Raw genomic sequence first — 16,995 nt, forward strand, 5'->3', positions numbered from 1 at the left:
GGAAAATTTTAAACGACAGCAAAGAATGACTAAGAAAGCAATAAAGAAAGGAAAGATAGATTACGAAAGTAAACTTGCGCAAAACATAAAAACAGATAGTAAAAGCTTTTACCGATATATAAAACGGAAGAGAGTGACTAAAGTAAATGTTGGTCCCTTAGAAGATGAGAAGGGGGATTTAATAATGGGAAATGTGGAAATGGCTGAGATCTTAAACAATTATTTTGCTTCGATCTTCACAGTGGAAGACACAAAAACCATACCAAAAATTGCTGGTCACAGGAATGTGGGAAGGGAGGACCTTGAGACAATCACTATCACTAGGGGGGGTAGTGCTGGACAGGCTAATGGGACTCAAGGTAGACAAGTCCCCTGGTCCTGATGAAATGCATCCCAGGGTATTAAAAGAGATGGCGGAAGTTATAGCAGATGCATTCGTTATAATCTACCAAAATTCTCTGGACTCTGGGGAGGTACCAGTGGATTGGAAAGCAGCTAATGTAACGCCTCTGTTTAAAAAAGGGGGCAGACAAAAGGCAGGAAACTATAGGCCGGTTAGTGGGGAAAATGCTTGAAACTATCATTAAGGAAGAAATAGCGGGACATCTCGATAGGAATAGTGCAATCAAGCAGACGCAACTTGGATTCATGAAGGGGAAATCATGTTTAACTAATTTACTGGAATTCTTTGAGGATATAACGAGCATGGTGGATAGAGGTGTACCGATGGATGAGGTGTATTTCGATTTCCAAAAGGCATTCGATAAGGTGCCACACAAAAGGTTACTGCAGAAGAAAAAGGTACGCGGGGTCAGAGGAAATGTATTAGCATGGAACGAGAATTGGCTGGCTGACAGAAAGCGGAGAGTCGGGATAAATGGGTCCTTTTCGGGTTGGAAATCGGTGGTTAGTGGTGTGCCACAGGGATCAGTGCTGGGACCACAACTGTTTACAATATACATAGATGACCTGGAAGAGGGGACAGAGTGTAGTGTAACAAAATTTGCAGATGTCACTAAGATTAGTGGGAAAGCGGGTTGTGTAGAGGACACAGAGAGGCTGCAAAGAGATTTAGATAGGTTAAGCGAATGGGCTAAGGTTTGGCAGATGGAATACAATGTTGGAAAGTGTGAGGTCATCCACCTTGGGAAAAAAAACAGTAAAAGGGAATATTATTTGAATGGGGAGAAATTACAACATGCTGCGGTGCAGAGGGACCTGGGGATCCTTGTGCATGAATCCCAAAAAGTTAGTTTGCAGGTGCAGCAGGTAATCAGGAAGGCGAATGGAATGTTGGCCATCATTGCGAGAGGGATGGAGTACAAAAGCAGGGAGGTCCTGCTGCAACTGTATAGGGTATTGGTGAGGCCGCACCTGGAGTACTGCGTGCAGTTTTGATCACCTTACTTAAGGAAAGATATACTAGCTTTGGAGGGGGTACAGAGACGATTCACTAGGCTGATTCCGGAGATGATGGGGTTACCTTATGATGATAGATTGAGTAGACTGGGTCTTTACTCGTTGGAGTTCAGAAGGATGAGGGGTGATTTTATAGAAACATTTAAAATAATGAAAGGGATAGACAAGATAGAGGCAGAGAGGTTGTTTCCACTGGTCGGGGAGACTAGAACTAGGGGTCACAGCTTCAAAATACGGGGGTGCCAATTTAAAACCGAGTTGAGAAGGAATTTCTTCTCCCAGAGGGTTGTGAATCTGTGGAATTCTCTGCCCAAGGAAGCAGTTGAGGCTAGCTCATTGAATGTATTCAAGTCACAGATAGATAGATTTTTAACCAATAATGGAATTAAGGGTTACGGGGAGCGGGCGGGTAAGTGGAGCTGAGTCCACGGCCAGATCAGCCATGATCTTGTTGAATGGCGGAGCAGGCTCGAGGGGCTAGATGGCCTACTCCTGTTCCTAATTCTTATGTTCTTTAGTCATCTCAACTTCAGCTGCCATCTATTACATCAGTATCGGTGCCTTTGGAAATAATCCCACCTTCAGAATCCCACCAAGACCAGCCCCAACACCAGCAACACCAACAACAACACCAACCTTCCCCGCAATCACCTGATGCTGCAGAGGACACAGGGTATCAGCACCCGACCACATTGCTGCCACATGATGCGCCAGGTTGACACCACCCCACACCAACACCATAAAGCATCCCAACAATACCCAAGCCATTTCTTTCACACTCATCACCATTGCGGGAGGTACCATTATGTCTCCCCATTCACTCCAACTCAGTAAGCCACTTCCAAAGGAGCACATAAATCTGTCCAAGAAGGCAAAGTGTTGAAAATAAAGATTTCAATATTTGACAACACATTAACAGAAACTTTACATGAAATTTGGCGAAAAGACCAAAGTGTCTACTCTTGTGTGTTGCTAGTTGGTATGATTGCAAAAGGATGAGGGTGAGTGTGAGGGGTGGCTAGTGAGATGGGGATGTGATACTGTAGATAGAGAGAGAGGGATGGGTGGAGGTGCAAGTTAAGTTGGTGTGAGTAAGGATGTGCAGGAGTAGGGTGGGGAAGGCAGAGTGATGAGGATGTGCCGAGTGGCACAGCAGGATGATGGTGAGTGTGGCTTTGCAATAACATTTTATGATCTACTGAGATCATTGAAAGGTTGCATCACTGCAGCCAGATCCTCCCTGACGACATCCCTGCTTGTGCTCTCCTGTACAATGTGCAACCAGGCTGCATTGGTGTCTTGGGGAGGTCTCTTCTGCCCATTGGAAGGGAAGAAAACCTCCCTGTGTGCTGTGACTCCTTCCATAAGCGTCTGGAGGGAGTGATGGGAGAACTTGGGTGCAGCCATGCACCTTTGTGCAGTGCTTGTCAATATTTGCAGCAGAATACTGACAGCACAACTGTCAAAATGAATGTGGGCATGGTCCCTGTAAGGAAACCGTCTCATGACGTGTCATCAAATGACATCATCACACCCGCTTCCTTTTAAGTAGCCGGGAACCTCGCAGGGCGGGCTTAACAAGCTCAATCAAGGGAAAGGTGTGGGGGAAAGCGGCATGGAGAAAGCAGCGGGATTGGAATCCGCACCCAACATCACCTGCCTCTCTCCCAACCCAGTAGTAAAAATCGAGCCCCTGGTCTCTGTTTAGTGTCTCCCATCATGTTACACCAAGATCTGCCACTCTCCTTGAGATGAATTAAATCCAAGAAGCCAAGATGTGATGCATTTTGGTTGGAAGAATGAGGAGAAGCAATATAAACTAAATGGTACAATTTTAATGGGGGGGATGCAGGAACAGATAGACCTGGGGGTGTACATACACATATCTTTGAAGGTGGCAAGACAAGTTGAAATGGCTGTTACAAAGGCGCATAGGATCCTTGGCTTTATAAACAGAGGCATAGAGTACAAAAGCAAGCTTTATAAATTACTGGTTAGGCCCCGGATGGAGTATTGTGTTCCATTCTGGGCACCACACTTTAGAAAGGTGTCAAGGCTTTAGAGAAAGTGCAGAGGAGATTTACTCGAATGATACCAGGGGTGCGGGACTTCAGTTACATAGAGAAACTATTGAAACTGGGTTGTTCTAACTCGCACCAAGTCTCGATCACCCATCATCCCTTTGCTCGCTGACCTACATTGACTCCTGGTTAATCAATGCCTCGATTTTAAAATTCTCATCCTTGTTTTCAAATGCCTCCATGGCCTCGCCCATCCCTCTCTCTGTCCTCTGTAATTTCCTCCAGCCTCACAACCCTCCGAGATATCTGCGCTCCTCTAATTCTGGCCTCTTGAGCATCCCCGATTTTAATCGCTCCAACATTGGTGGCTGTGCCTTCAGCTACCTAAGCCCTAAGCTCTGGAATTCCCTCCCTAAACCTTTTTGCCTCTTTACCTCTCTTTCCGCCTATAAGACAGTGACTACATTCCAAAAGTACTTCATTGGCTGTAAAGCGCTTTGAGACGTCCGGTGGTCATGAAAGGCACTATATAAATATAAGTCTTTCTTTAAAACCCACCTCGCATCTGCCCTAATATCTCCTGATGCTGCAAATTTTGTTTTATAACGCTCCTGTGAAGCGCCTTGGGATGTTTTACTATGTTAAAGGCAGTATATAAATACAAGTTATTGGGCCCAAGTTTCCACATGATTTGCACCTGATTTTTAGGAGCAACTGGTGGAGAACGGACTATCTTAAAAATCGCAATTCTCCACATTTTTTTTTCTGCAGTTCTAGTCAGTTAGAACAGTTCCACTTTGGAACAGAATTTTTTCTTCAAAAGGGGACGTGTCCGGCCACTGACGCCTGATTTCAAAGTTTCCACAGTGAAAACGTACTCCAAACTAACTTAGAATGGAGCAAGTGAAGATTTTTGTAGAACTGAAAAAACCTGTTCTACACATTAAAAAATCAGGCACAGGTTACAAATTAGGCGTAGGGAACGAGGGGGGGGAAGGGAAGTCATTAAATTCTACAATAAATCCTTAGTTATACTTATACAAATATTATACAAATAAATCCAACCTGAATAAAAATGTATAAGCAAAGAAAAGATTAAATAAACCATGTTCCTACCTGTGTGAAAGTTCTTCAGGCAGGCCTTTAGGAAGCGGTTTGCCGTCGGGACCGAAGGCTGAACGGGCCGGGCCTGAGATTTCGGGCAGGGCCTGTCCCCAGCACCACAGGTAGGTGGCGTTGGGTTGGGTCGGGGAGAGAGGTTCGGTTCGGGTCGGCCGGTGGGGGGGGGCGGGGGGAGAGAGAGAGAGAGAGAGGGAGAGGGGGAGAAAGGGAGAGGGAGGGAGGTCAGGTCGGGGAGGGGAGGGGGAGGTCAGGTCGGATCCAGTCTGGGGGCGGGGGCGGGAGTAGAGTCGGGTCGAGTCGGGTGGGAGCGGCAGACACAGACGGGTCGGGTTGGGTCCGGTCGGGGGGGGGGAAGCAAGAGCGGCAGCGACAGACGGGTCGGGTCTGGTCCGGTCCGGGGGGGGAAGCAGGAGCGGCAGCGACAGGCTGGTCGAGTCGGGTCCAGTGCCGGGGGGGGGGAGCAGGAGCGGCAGACGGGTTGGGTCCGGTCCAAGGGGGGGCGGGGGGAGAAAGCAGGAGCGGGAGTCGGGAGGAAGCAGGAGCTGGCCGTGGGAGGAGCCTTATTCACGCAGCCCCAGTGAGGCCATTCGGCCAGGGCTAGGGGCTGCGTGCTTCGGGACCCTCCCACACAGTTTTGGGCGCCTGGAGCTACTGCACATGCACTGTAGCGCGCATGTGCAGAGGTCCCGGCACTGTTTTCAGCGCAGGGACCCGGCTCCGCCCCCTACAGCTCCTGCTGCGCCGCCCTGAGGACCAGAGGACCTGCAGGGAGGTGGAGAATATGGAGGGTTTTTTTAGGCGCACTTTGTGGCGTGAAAAATGGGCGTCCAGGTCGGGACTGCGCCCTTCTAGGCGCGGCTCGAAACTTGGGCCCATGGTGGTGGTTGTTGTTCTCCTTAGAGCAGAGAAGATTAAGGAGCGATTTAATAGAGGTGTTCAAAATTATGAAGGGTTTTGATAGAGTAAATAAGGTGAAACTGTTTCCAGTGGCCGAAGGCTCAGCACCCAGAGGGCACAGATTTAAGGTCATTGGCAAAAGAAGTAGAAGCGAGATGAGGAGAATTTTTTTAATGCAGTGAGTTATGATCTGGAAAGCACTGCCTGAAAGGGTGGTGGAAGCTGATTCAGTAGTAACTTTCAAAAGGGAATTGGATAAATACTTGAAGGGGAAAAAATTGCAGAGCAATGGGGAAAGTGCTGGGGAGTGGGACTAATTGGATAGCTTTTCCAAAGAGCAGGCACAATGGGCCAAATTACCTCCTTCTCTACTGTATCAGTCAATGATTCTATGAAGCCATATTGCCACCTTTTCAGATCTTTATGTATTATAAACCCCATTCTGTAATTGATTTCCTTTCCTACATTCGGTCCTTCTTTGTGTTATATGTCATGTCCAACTGAGCAGTCAGACTGGCAACCTGCCTTCAGGGCTCACAGTGTCCATCTTGAGCAGGCAGCAGTAGGAGGTGTCTGAATGACAAATGCTAATTTACTCCCTAATTTTTCCTTCTCTCCTTCCCATTGGGAAGTGCCTTGTCTTGCCTCACCTCTCTGCTTCCCTTGCTTGCTCATTGATGCTAAGAATTGCTAGTACAAATATTACCTGCACCATTATGCTGTTCTGTGTGATAAATTACTTAAATTGTTTACATATGTAATGCACAGCACCAATTTTAGTATTAAAAAAAATACAATCAACAGATATTTTCCAATGCATATATTTTGTGCCAGCTTTCTGGTGCACCTGAATTTCGGCCCCGTAGGATCTTACAGCACAGGTGGAGGCCATTCGGCCTGTCATGCTTGTGTCGGCTCTTTCAAAGAGCTGTCCAATTTAGACCTAGCTTTTTCCCCATAACTCTGTAAATTAGTCCCCTTCAAGTACATGTCAAATTGCCTTTTGAAAGTCCCTATGGAATCTGATTTCATCACCATTTCAGGTAGTGCATTCCAGATCTTAACAATCCTCTGTGTGAAGAAATTTCTCCTCTCGTTCTTTTGCCAATTATTTTAAATCTATGACCTCTGGTTACCGACCCATTTGCCAGAGGAAATAGTTTCTCCCTACTTGCTCTATCAAAACCCCTTATCATTTTGAATACCTCTATTAGGTCTCCCCTTATTCTTTGATGCTCTGAGGAGAAATATCCCAGCTTCTCCAATTTCTCCATATAACTGAAGTCCCTCATCCCTGGTATCATCCTGGTAAACCACTTCTGTATCTTCTCCAGGTCCTTAACATCCTTCCTAAAGTGTGATGACCAGAGTTCTACATAATACTCCTGCCGAGGCCCAACCAGAGATTTGTAAATGTTTAGCATGACTTCTTTGTTTTTGCATTCAATGCTCCTATTTATGAAGACAAGTATCCCATATGCTTTCTAACCACCTTCTCAACTTTCCCTGCCACCTTCAAAGATTTGTGAATATACACATCCAGTTCTTCTGTTGCACCTTCCTCAAAATAGTACCATTTAGATTAATTACACTGATTCTCCATGTTGTTCCTCCCAAAGTGCATCACTTCACACTTATCCACATTAAATTGCCCATTTGTCTGCCCATTTCACCAGTCTGCCTGTGTCCTCATAAAGTATGCTGCCATTATGCGTTTTGTATTGTCCGCAAACTTCAAAATTGTACTCCCTCTACCCAAGTCCAGGTCACTTGTATATAACAAGATAAGCTATGGTCCTAATACTGACACCTGGGGGACTGTACTGAATATTTCTATTCAGTCAGAAGAACATTTGTTGATCACTGCCCTCTGCCTCCTATTCCTTAGCCAATATTATACCCAGGTTACCATCGCCCCTTTAATACCGTAAGCTTCGATTTTCTGAATAAGTATTAAGTCTTTTATGAGATACTTTATCAAATGCCTTTTAAAGTCCATATATACAGCATCTACTGCACTACCTCCATCAACCTTCTGTTATTTCATCAATGAACTCAGTTTGCCTTTAACAAATCTGTGATCTACCTCATTCATCCACAGTGAAGTGTTTCTAAACTTCAGACATCCAGGTTTCATAAAACTTGCTGACAAATAACTTTGAATGGTTTATTACCTAACAAAAATAATGGTTAAAGAAGCTTAGTTAAGCTTCCAGATATCATTTGTTTGCCATATACTGTACATCTTACAGTTGACTTTTTATGGAGATATGTTCACCAATTTTCTTCATCCCCTTCACTGTTACAGCACACAATTCAGCATTGTCTTTTCAGTTCAGGCCATTTTTCCTTTGTACCAAGTTGAGCCTAGTCTGTAGGACTTGTAAGGATTTTGTTCCTCGCCCATCACCTATCTCAAATACTGAACTTATTCACATTGAACTCTTACGTTGATGTTCTATTCCTCTTCTCAACCGGCACTATTTGCCTTCACCTTAAAGCAGTCTTTCTCTGGGCTATTTGTGCCATTTATTTTACAGGGTTCCCTCCAGAAACCAGCATCCTATCAAGAGGCAGTGTTATTAAGAACAAAGTGATACCTGTGCCATTGGAAGCATCAAAATTCACTTGAGATGGAGTTTCTTAGAAACATAGAAACATAGAAAATAGGTGCAGGAGTAGGCCATTCGGCCCTTCTAGCCTGCACCGCCATTCAATGAGTTCATGGCTGAACATTCAACTTCAGTACCACATTCCTGCTTTCTCGCCATACCCCTTGATCCCCTAGTAGTAAGGACCTCATCTAACTCCTTTTTGAATATATTTAGTGAATTGGCCTCAACAACTTTCTGTGGTAGAGAATTCCACAGGTTCACCACTCTCTGGGTGAAGAAGTTCCTCCGCATCTCGGTCCTAAATGGCTTACCCCTTATCCTTAGACTGTGACCTCTGGTTCTGGACTTCCCCAACATTGGGAACATTCTTCCTGCATCTAACTTGTCTAACTCCGTCAGAATTTTAAATGTTTCTATGAGGTCCCCTCTCATTCTTCTGAACTCCAGTGAATACAAGCCCAGTTGATCCAGTCTTTCTTGATAGGTCAGTCCCGCCATCCCGGGAATCAGTCTGGTGAACCTTCGCTGCACTCCCTCAATAGCAAGAATGTCCTTCCGCAGGTTAGGAGACCAAAACTGTACACAATACTCCAGGTGTGGCCTCACCAATGCCCTGTACAACTGTAGCAACACCTCCCTGCCCCTGTACTCAAATCCCCTTGCTATGAAGGCCAACATGCCATTTGCTTTCTTAACCGCCTGCTGCACCTGCATGCCAACCTTCAATGACTGATGTACCATGACACCCAGGTCTCTTTGCACCTCCCCTTTTCCTAATCTGTCACCATTCAGATAATAGTCTGTCTCTCTGTTTTTACCACCAAAGTGGATAACCTCACATTTATCCACATTATACTTCATCTGCCATGCATTTGCCCACTCACCTAACCTATCCAAGTCGCTCTGCAGCCTCACAGCATCCTCCTCGCAGCTCACACTGCCACCCAACTTAGTGTCATCCGCAAATTTGGAGATACTACATTTAATCCCCTCGTCTAAATCATTAATGTACAGTGTAAACAGCTGGGGCCCCAGCACAGAACCTTGCGGTACCCCACTAGTCACTGCCTACCATTCTGAAAAGTACCCATTTACTCCTACTCTTTGCTTAGGGTATCTACAACCACTAAGTGCCATCAGTGGCACATAGATCACATCACCATTTTGGATTTGGCTGCATGCAGGCTGGCGTGTAAACCCTACCTGTGTAGGCCAGTAATGCACTTTCACCACAGCACTGTACAGATATTCCCCCGAGACCAGGGAAGGTCCCACCAAGATTGGCAAACCGTGACTTGGCTTTCACTGTACATTTGCAGCAAATATTGTTGTTTAACTCATCATACAGTATAAAAAAAGAAAAACTTGCAGTTATATAGCGCCTTTCATGTCCTCAGGACATCCCAAAGCATTTTACAGCCAATGAAATACTTTTGAAGTGTTGTCACCGTTGTAATGTAAGAAATGTGGCAGCCAGTTTTCACACAGCAAGCTCCGACAAACAGTTAATGACCAGATAATCTGTTTTAGTGATGGTAGTTGAGGGATAAATCTTGGCCAGGACATCGGGGAGAACTCTCCTGCTCTTCTTTGAAATAGTGAGTGGGATTTTTTAGTCCAGCTGAGAGAGCGCCTCGGTTTAACATCTCCTCCAAAAGGGGGCAGCTCCAACAGTGCAGCACTCCCTTAGAACTGCACTGAAGTGTCAGACTAGATAGGATAGACTCATTGGGAAGAGAACTAGGTTGTAATACAGAAGCAATTCTTTAATAAAAGTCAAATCAAATTTTACTGTCAACATCTTCACGCCTGAGTCAACACTGTGCAGTGTCTTCTCAGGTTCTCCTCAGATTGGATAGGCTGGGGTTATTTTTTTGGAACAGGAGGCTGAGGGGAGATATGATGAGGCATATAAAATTATGAGGGGCCTGGATAGAGTGGAAAAGAAGGACCTTTTCCCCTTAGTAGAGAGGTCATTAACCAGGGGGCATAGATTTAAAGTAGTTGAATTAGAGGGAAATTGAGAAGAATTCTTTTCACACAGAGGGTGGTGGGGGTCTGGAACTCACTAGCTGAAAGGGTGGTAGAGGAAGAAACCCTCATCGCATTCAAAAAATACTTGAATATGCTCTTGAAGTGCTGTAACCTACAGGGTACGGACCAAGAGCTGGAAAGTGGGATTAGGCTGGATAGCTCTTTTTCGGCCAGCACAGACACGATGGGCCGAATGACCTCCTTCTGTGGCGTAATTTCTATAATTTTACGAAATGCTTTCAAATTAACATTCAGGTGTAGAATGGATCTTAATGTGCAGCAGTTGACTGTAGCAGCAATGACAGGAGCTGGCACACACTATAAGCAAGCACTTGTTATACTTGAAAATATCTTTTGGGGTCAGTTTTGGAAATGTTTTTACATAAAACACATTCTACGTTATATACAAAAGAAATGACAGTGCAGAGACATAGAGTCCCACACACCATTTATTTCTATTAGCATAAGCAAGCAACAGATACAAAATAAATCTTAGCATTTTTGATTTTGGTACAGAAATACTATTCCAGTCATTCAAGAGTTAATAATAACACAACAATTAGAATGTGACCCTAGGAGTATTTACCAGTTCTCCATACTATTTTGGTTTTACCTCAATATGCAAAGTGGTATCTCCTGTATCATGGGAATGGTAGGAGGCCTGTTTTTTTTCTCATAGTCTACAGATTGTGACCACACATGGGTAGATATATCAGGGCAGACAGGTTTAACATTTTCAATCAAGCTGCATACATTCCAAGTACAGGAAGCCTGTGGCTTTGCATATGTGCCGAGACAAAGCAGTGTGAGTTCCCTTCCCCTTCATTTCTTGTATCTTATGCTCCTTTTGTTCTCCTACAGATGTCAGCAGTCATCAGCAAGTCAGGGGCGCTCAAGTTGATCTCTGAGCATGACACAGATACAGAGTCATCTGTGAAGCCGTAAGTAACACCATTTCAAATCAACACACATCAAATCTTAAGAGCTTTCAATTTTACGAAGAAATCTAGATTGTGTTTCCTTTGAATTAATTCTAAATTAGAAGAATGTTGTTCATAGCATATAAACCATCTGGATGGTATTGTAATAAGTGTTGTGTATCTGTAAAGCATGCACTCCCATGTTCCGCCACCAGGGAGCTCATCCCTGAAGTCCCAAGGGATCCCAGCATCCCTGGGAGCACTGTATATAAGCCGGCCCCAAAGGCCTGTTCCTCACTCTGGAGTGTCTTATTAAAGACTGAGGTCACTGTTACTTTAACCTCCCTGTGTGCAGCCTCATCTGTGTTCGGAACTCAATAATAAGGGGCTGATATCAGAAAAGCTCAAGCATTCTTCTGCATCCAGGCAAGGATTTGTTAAATGAAAAACAAATCTTTACAGAAGAACAGAAAATGCTGGCGACACTCAGCGGCTCAGTTACTCAGTCTGGAGAGAATGAACAAGTTAACATTTCAGGTCTATCCCTTCATCGGTTCTTGAACTTTGCCACTGGCATTGGCAGCACTCCTGGAGATGCCTACAATCCAAAATATTCCTGCCTCATAGCAGTGGGGTGGATACAGTCTGCATGGAAGGGAAATTGGAAGGAAAATAATATTACTGAAGAAGGTTGCTAAGCCATTAGAACTGAATTCACATTTGTAGCAGGGAGTGGCACTCACAGACAGCAAATATTGGGGGCACAAAGCCCATTATTTTCCATCGCTAAAAATTATTGGATGGAAAATCACGGGCTGCACACTTGTGATTTGCCAAGAAAGGCTTCCTGCGAGCACCACTGCTCTGGATTTCCTGCTGGGATGATAAAGAGGCCCAAACAGGTAATTTTTACTTTCCTTTGTGGGGCTAATGGAGCAGGAGTGCTCTTCTGGGTCCCGCAAGGAAAATTTAAGCTGCCCCCACTCCCCCACCCCCCAACCCTCCTGTGAGATCCTCCTGGAATTCCCTTCCCCACACTTAATCAAGTGCTGGCCAGCAGTTGCCTCCCGCCCATTGCAGGAGGGGGGGGAGGTCCAGCACCATTTTAATAAGGGTTGGGTCTGATATCTGTAACAGCGGGTGAATTTCCAACTCACCTCACTACCCACTTGCCCAAAACCTGCTTGAAGTTAAAATTGGGGCCCATGTCTGTGATACAAAAAGTGTTTACTTTTACCCCCCACAGCACATCTTACAAATATTATTGTTGTCTGTCTTTGAGATCTTCCATGCCACATGCCACTCTTTAATAATTTTTGGTGGTACCTGCAATAAGGGCCTTGATCCCTTACCTTCATTTCTTAATTCATAAAAGAGCCAGCTGTTTGCTGATCTCCCAAGAGCAGTCAGTTATCTCCTCCCTTTCTGCAGGGACAGTTCTGGTTCAGCTGGGTGCCTTGTCTGATGGCTTGGAGATTGTGGAGTTGACTTCTGGGAGATTATTAGTGGGAATTGTGTCCATACTGCAGCGTATTGAGTACACCAATCATTCTGCCATCAGTATTTTTAAATGAGTCGGAAGATTTTTTTAATGTAACTTTTTTCACCTGCAGTAATCTGCACTAGTCACAAAACAATGCTAACTTGAATCGTATCACTTGAAACGGAAGTTATTAAAGTTTATTACTTTCCATTAACCGTGATAAAGCTACCTTGTATAAAAAGATTAAGTAAAGCAGTCAGTAATTGTATAGTACCACTGATGATGTCCTGATGTTGTGCAACTGTTTGTTTTATTTAAACTTTTTCCACAATGCTGCATTAGTTAACCAATCAGTGTTGTAGCTGAACAGTTGAAGGGCTGTTCTGTGTGAGTTTCCTTTTTATGATGTTATTCATATTCAGAAGGTTATGGGAAGTGCTTTGTTCAGGTAAAATCTGCTGACTCTAATCCAATCTCACACCAAGCATACTTGTTATGAATCAGTGACTAACTGCAATACAAAAGTCTGTTGGAAGAAATGGAGATTAAGCCCTACAATGCACTATTTAATTAACTAAAAGAAACTAGAACAATTAACTCTGCCTGTGTCCTTCACTGTGGTTTTTTTCATTTGTATTTTACCTTACAATTTTTCCCTCTTTTCCTCTCCTTAAGGTTATAACTTATGCTAGGGTATGATTCCACAGCTAGTGGCAGCCCTTCAATACTTTGACCAATGACTATTTTTAGACAGTGAATCCATAGATGATGGGCTATCACTGTTGAACCTGATCCTCTCTTCTACTCACAACATCCACCATGCACTTTTCAGCATGGGTCAGTGTACAGCAGTCAAGCATTTGGAGCCCTGACTGACATTTTCTCTTTCCACCTCTTTAGCTCAGTGCTGTCCCAGTTCAAAATTAACAAAATCATTACAGTTTAGGGATAAACCAGGTAACTTTCTCATCTGTATCATTCAGTACCACATCATGAAGAATACTTTCCCACTAAGCCACGAGGGGAGTTGCCATTTACTGTGTTTAAATGATGGACAACTCATCATCATAGGCAGTCCCTCGGAATCGAGGAAGACTTGCTTCCACTCTTAAAATGAGTCCTTAGGTGGCTGTACAGTCCAATACGAGAACCACAGTCCCTGTCACAGATGGGACAGATAGTCGTTGAGGGAAAGGGTGGGTGGGACAGGTTTGCCGCATACTTTTTACACTGCCTGCGCTTGATTTCTGCATGCTCTTGGCGACGAGACACGAGGTGTTCAGCGCCCTCCCAGATGCACTTCCTCCACTTCGGGCGGTCTTTGGTTAGGGACTTCCAGGTGTCAGTGGGGATGTTGCACTTTTTCAGGGAGGCTTTGAGGGTGTCCCTGCAACGTTTCCTCTGCCCACCTTTGGCTCGTTTGCCGTGGACAACTATGATGTACCTGAATCATGGGTGTTATTTATTACTGAAATACATTTTGATGTCCTTTGTGAAATACTGTAGTACTGCAGCCAAATTGAGCCCTACAACCTAACTTTGCAAACAAAACCTCAATCTTGAGTAAATAATACTTTCTTACATTTCCAGAGCTTCACAGAAAAAGAAGAAGAAGTCACCGAACATGACAGCTTCTGAATCCAATGTAATGGCCATTGGAGGTGAGCCTAAAATTGATGCAAAGACCACAAAAAAGAAAAAAAAGAAGAAAGCTGTTAAAGACCACAGTACAAGTGGGGAAACTAATAGTGCTTTTCAGCTGGACGAGAACAGCTCCTTAACAGATCTGTAGGATCAATCAAACTCTCTGGTTGTAAAAAAGAATAATGTGGAAGGAAGCAATAGATCTGTCTATTACTTTTATAGAGTAAGTTGCAATAACTTTTTACAGCACAGAAAGTATTAACTGGTTTACAAATACAGCACTGGAGATGTTCTTTAAACAGTACAACAAAAGTAAATATTTTCTTCTTATCATAGGATTCTGAAGAAAAATTTGAGCAACTCTGTACCAAAAAAATAAGTTTATTATGGGGAGGGTTGATTATTTTAAATAAAATAATTGAAGGAAAGCAACTTTACTGCGTATTATGCTTGCATCAGCGCAGTAAAGTTAGTAACTGGGAACTAACTATGTAATATATTTAAATACGCCTTTGTTACCAGAATAAGATTAATATCTGTCATATAAGTAATATATTTAAATAAGCATTTGTTACCAGAACACGATTAATGACTTATTTTCATGTTTTTATTAGTGTTTTTGATTGAGGTTAAATTAATTTCTGTTTGTTTCTATTGTTTGAAGAAGGTCTTTGTATTTATATTTATATTCTAGTTCATTGCAATTCAGTGGTTATGATATAATTTATCCAATCAGTCTTTAAACTAATCAGAAAAGAACAAAGAGGAGAGAATAGAAACATCCATGATGGCAAATTTCGAATCTGTCAGGTTTATCTTCAGCCCTCATTCTTCTAAAATAACTTCATATAAGTTAAAGCCAATTTGTATTATTTCAATTAAAATTCAGTTTCTGTTTAGCCAAACCGATTTACATTTGAAAAAAAAACAATAATTTAAAATTCGTGCAACTTACTTAAAATGTACATTTTCATAAATGAAAGTTTACTTTTCAGAAGCTTGTGATACATACCAGCAATTAAAGAATTACACCGATTACATTTATTTTTAGAGCTATAATTTTTTTACTTTTTACGATTAGAAAAACACTACCATTTTAGCCTTAATCATCAGCTAAAGAATGCTGTCAAATGTTACACTGTCAATTTTGTTTTGAAACCCTTACTACATTTTGGGCCATTAATTGTTTTATACTTGTAATTTTTGAGAATGTGTCTTTTCTGATTAACTTTTTCAGCAGGAAATGAACATGATTTAAGCAATAAATATTTTATTATGAATCTGATTCTTTATTATTATTTTGCTTTGTATCCAGTGGAAATCGTAAGTTGTTATGTTTTTCTTAATTAAGGCACCAAAACTGTGGGAAGAATTTTCTATTGTTGCCAATGGAGAGCGCTCATTTTCTTCATGCATTAGTAACAAAGCAGAATAAGTGTAATTTTATTATTTTTGTTATAGTGTTAACCAACAACAACTTGCATTTATATAGCAACTTTAACATGGGAAAACGTCCCAAGACTTTGTAGAGGTATCAAAACAAGGGACGCTGAGCCAAAGAAGGAGTTATTTGGAGAAGTGACCAAAAGCTTTCTGGTGCGTAATTGGACTCGGTAGCACCCATTGTTTGGGCACTACAGATGCTGTTTGGGGACCAAAATGGCATCCAATGCACATGCTAACACCTCTACCGCGAATCGCGCTGGACGCTATCTTCATGAGCGTGTTAACATACGTGCAACTAATGTCCACCAGAGTAAGGGGATAAGTAGCAGAATGGATCGCGAGCTGGCTTCAAGACAGAAAGCAGTAAAGGGTAGCTATTCACAGTGGTAGAAGGTGGGTAGTGGTGTTCCACAAGGATCAGTGCTGGGACCACTGCTGTTCACAATTTACATTAATGATTTAGACTTTGGAATCAAAAACACAATTTCTAAATTTGAGAATGATACCTCAACACGAAGGAGGACTGCAACAAAATGCAGGAGGACATTAATAAACTTGCAGAAAGGGCAAATAATTGGCAAATGAAGTTCAACACAGATAAATGTGAGGTAGTACATTTTGGTAGGAAGAATAACAAGGTCACTTATTACTTGGAAGGTGCAAGTCTAGGTGGGGTAGAGGAACAAAGGGATCTCGGGAGTATAAATACACCAATCATTAAAAATTGCGCCACAGGTTAGCAAGGCCATAAAAAAAGCAAACCAAGCACTAGGGTTTATTTCTAGAATGATAGAATTGAAAAGTAGGGAAGTTCTGCTCAACCTGTATCGAATCTTGGTTAGAGTACTGAGTGCAGTTCTGGTCGCCATATTATAAAAAGGATATAGAGGCACTGGAGAGGGCGCAGAGAAGATTTACAAGGATGATACCAGAAATGTGAGAGTATACATACCAGGAAAGGATGAACAGGCTGGGTCTCTTTTCTCTTGAAAAAAAAAGGCTGATGGGTGACCAAATAGAGGTCTTTCAAATTCTGAAAGGTTTTGATAGAGTGGATACAGAGAGAATGCTTCCACTTGTGGGGAAGAGCATAACAAGAGGCCATCAATATAAGATAGTCACCAAGAAATCCAATAAGGAATTCAAAAGAAACTTCTTTATCTAAAGAGTGGTGAGAATATGGAAATCACTACCACAGGGAGTGGTTGAAGCGAATAGTATAGATGCATTTAAGGGGAGGCTGGACAAGCATATGAGGGAGAAGGGAATAGAGGGTTAGGCTGAAAGATTTAGATGAGGAAAGATGGGAGGAGACTCGAGTGGAGTATAAACACCGGTATGGACTGGTTGGGCTGAATGGCCTGTTTCTGTGCTGTATATCCTATGTAATGTAA

The 16,995-nt window shown here is 43.0% G+C and overlaps 1 protein-coding gene across 3 annotated transcripts in view; it reads left to right on the plus strand.

The window, feature by feature from the left end:
- ahi1 (Abelson helper integration site 1) overlaps positions 1-15,386 on the plus strand; it is a 378,816-nt gene extending 363,430 nt beyond the window's left edge. For all 3 annotated transcript variants that reach the window (XM_070885487.1, XM_070885489.1, XM_070885490.1), the window contains 2 exons: positions 10,970-11,049; positions 14,102-15,386. In XM_070885487.1, coding sequence (XP_070741588.1) covers positions 10,970-11,049; positions 14,102-14,303 — 282 coding nt within the window. In that variant the 3' untranslated portion in view covers positions 14,304-15,386. The remainder of the gene's footprint in view (positions 1-10,969; positions 11,050-14,101) is intronic.
- The last annotated feature ends 1,609 nt before the right edge of the window (positions 15,387-16,995 follow it).

The sequence above is a fragment of the Pristiophorus japonicus genome, chromosome 7 (assembly GCF_044704955.1).
Source record: "Pristiophorus japonicus isolate sPriJap1 chromosome 7, sPriJap1.hap1, whole genome shotgun sequence".
Taxonomy (NCBI): Eukaryota; Metazoa; Chordata; class Chondrichthyes; family Pristiophoridae; genus Pristiophorus; species Pristiophorus japonicus.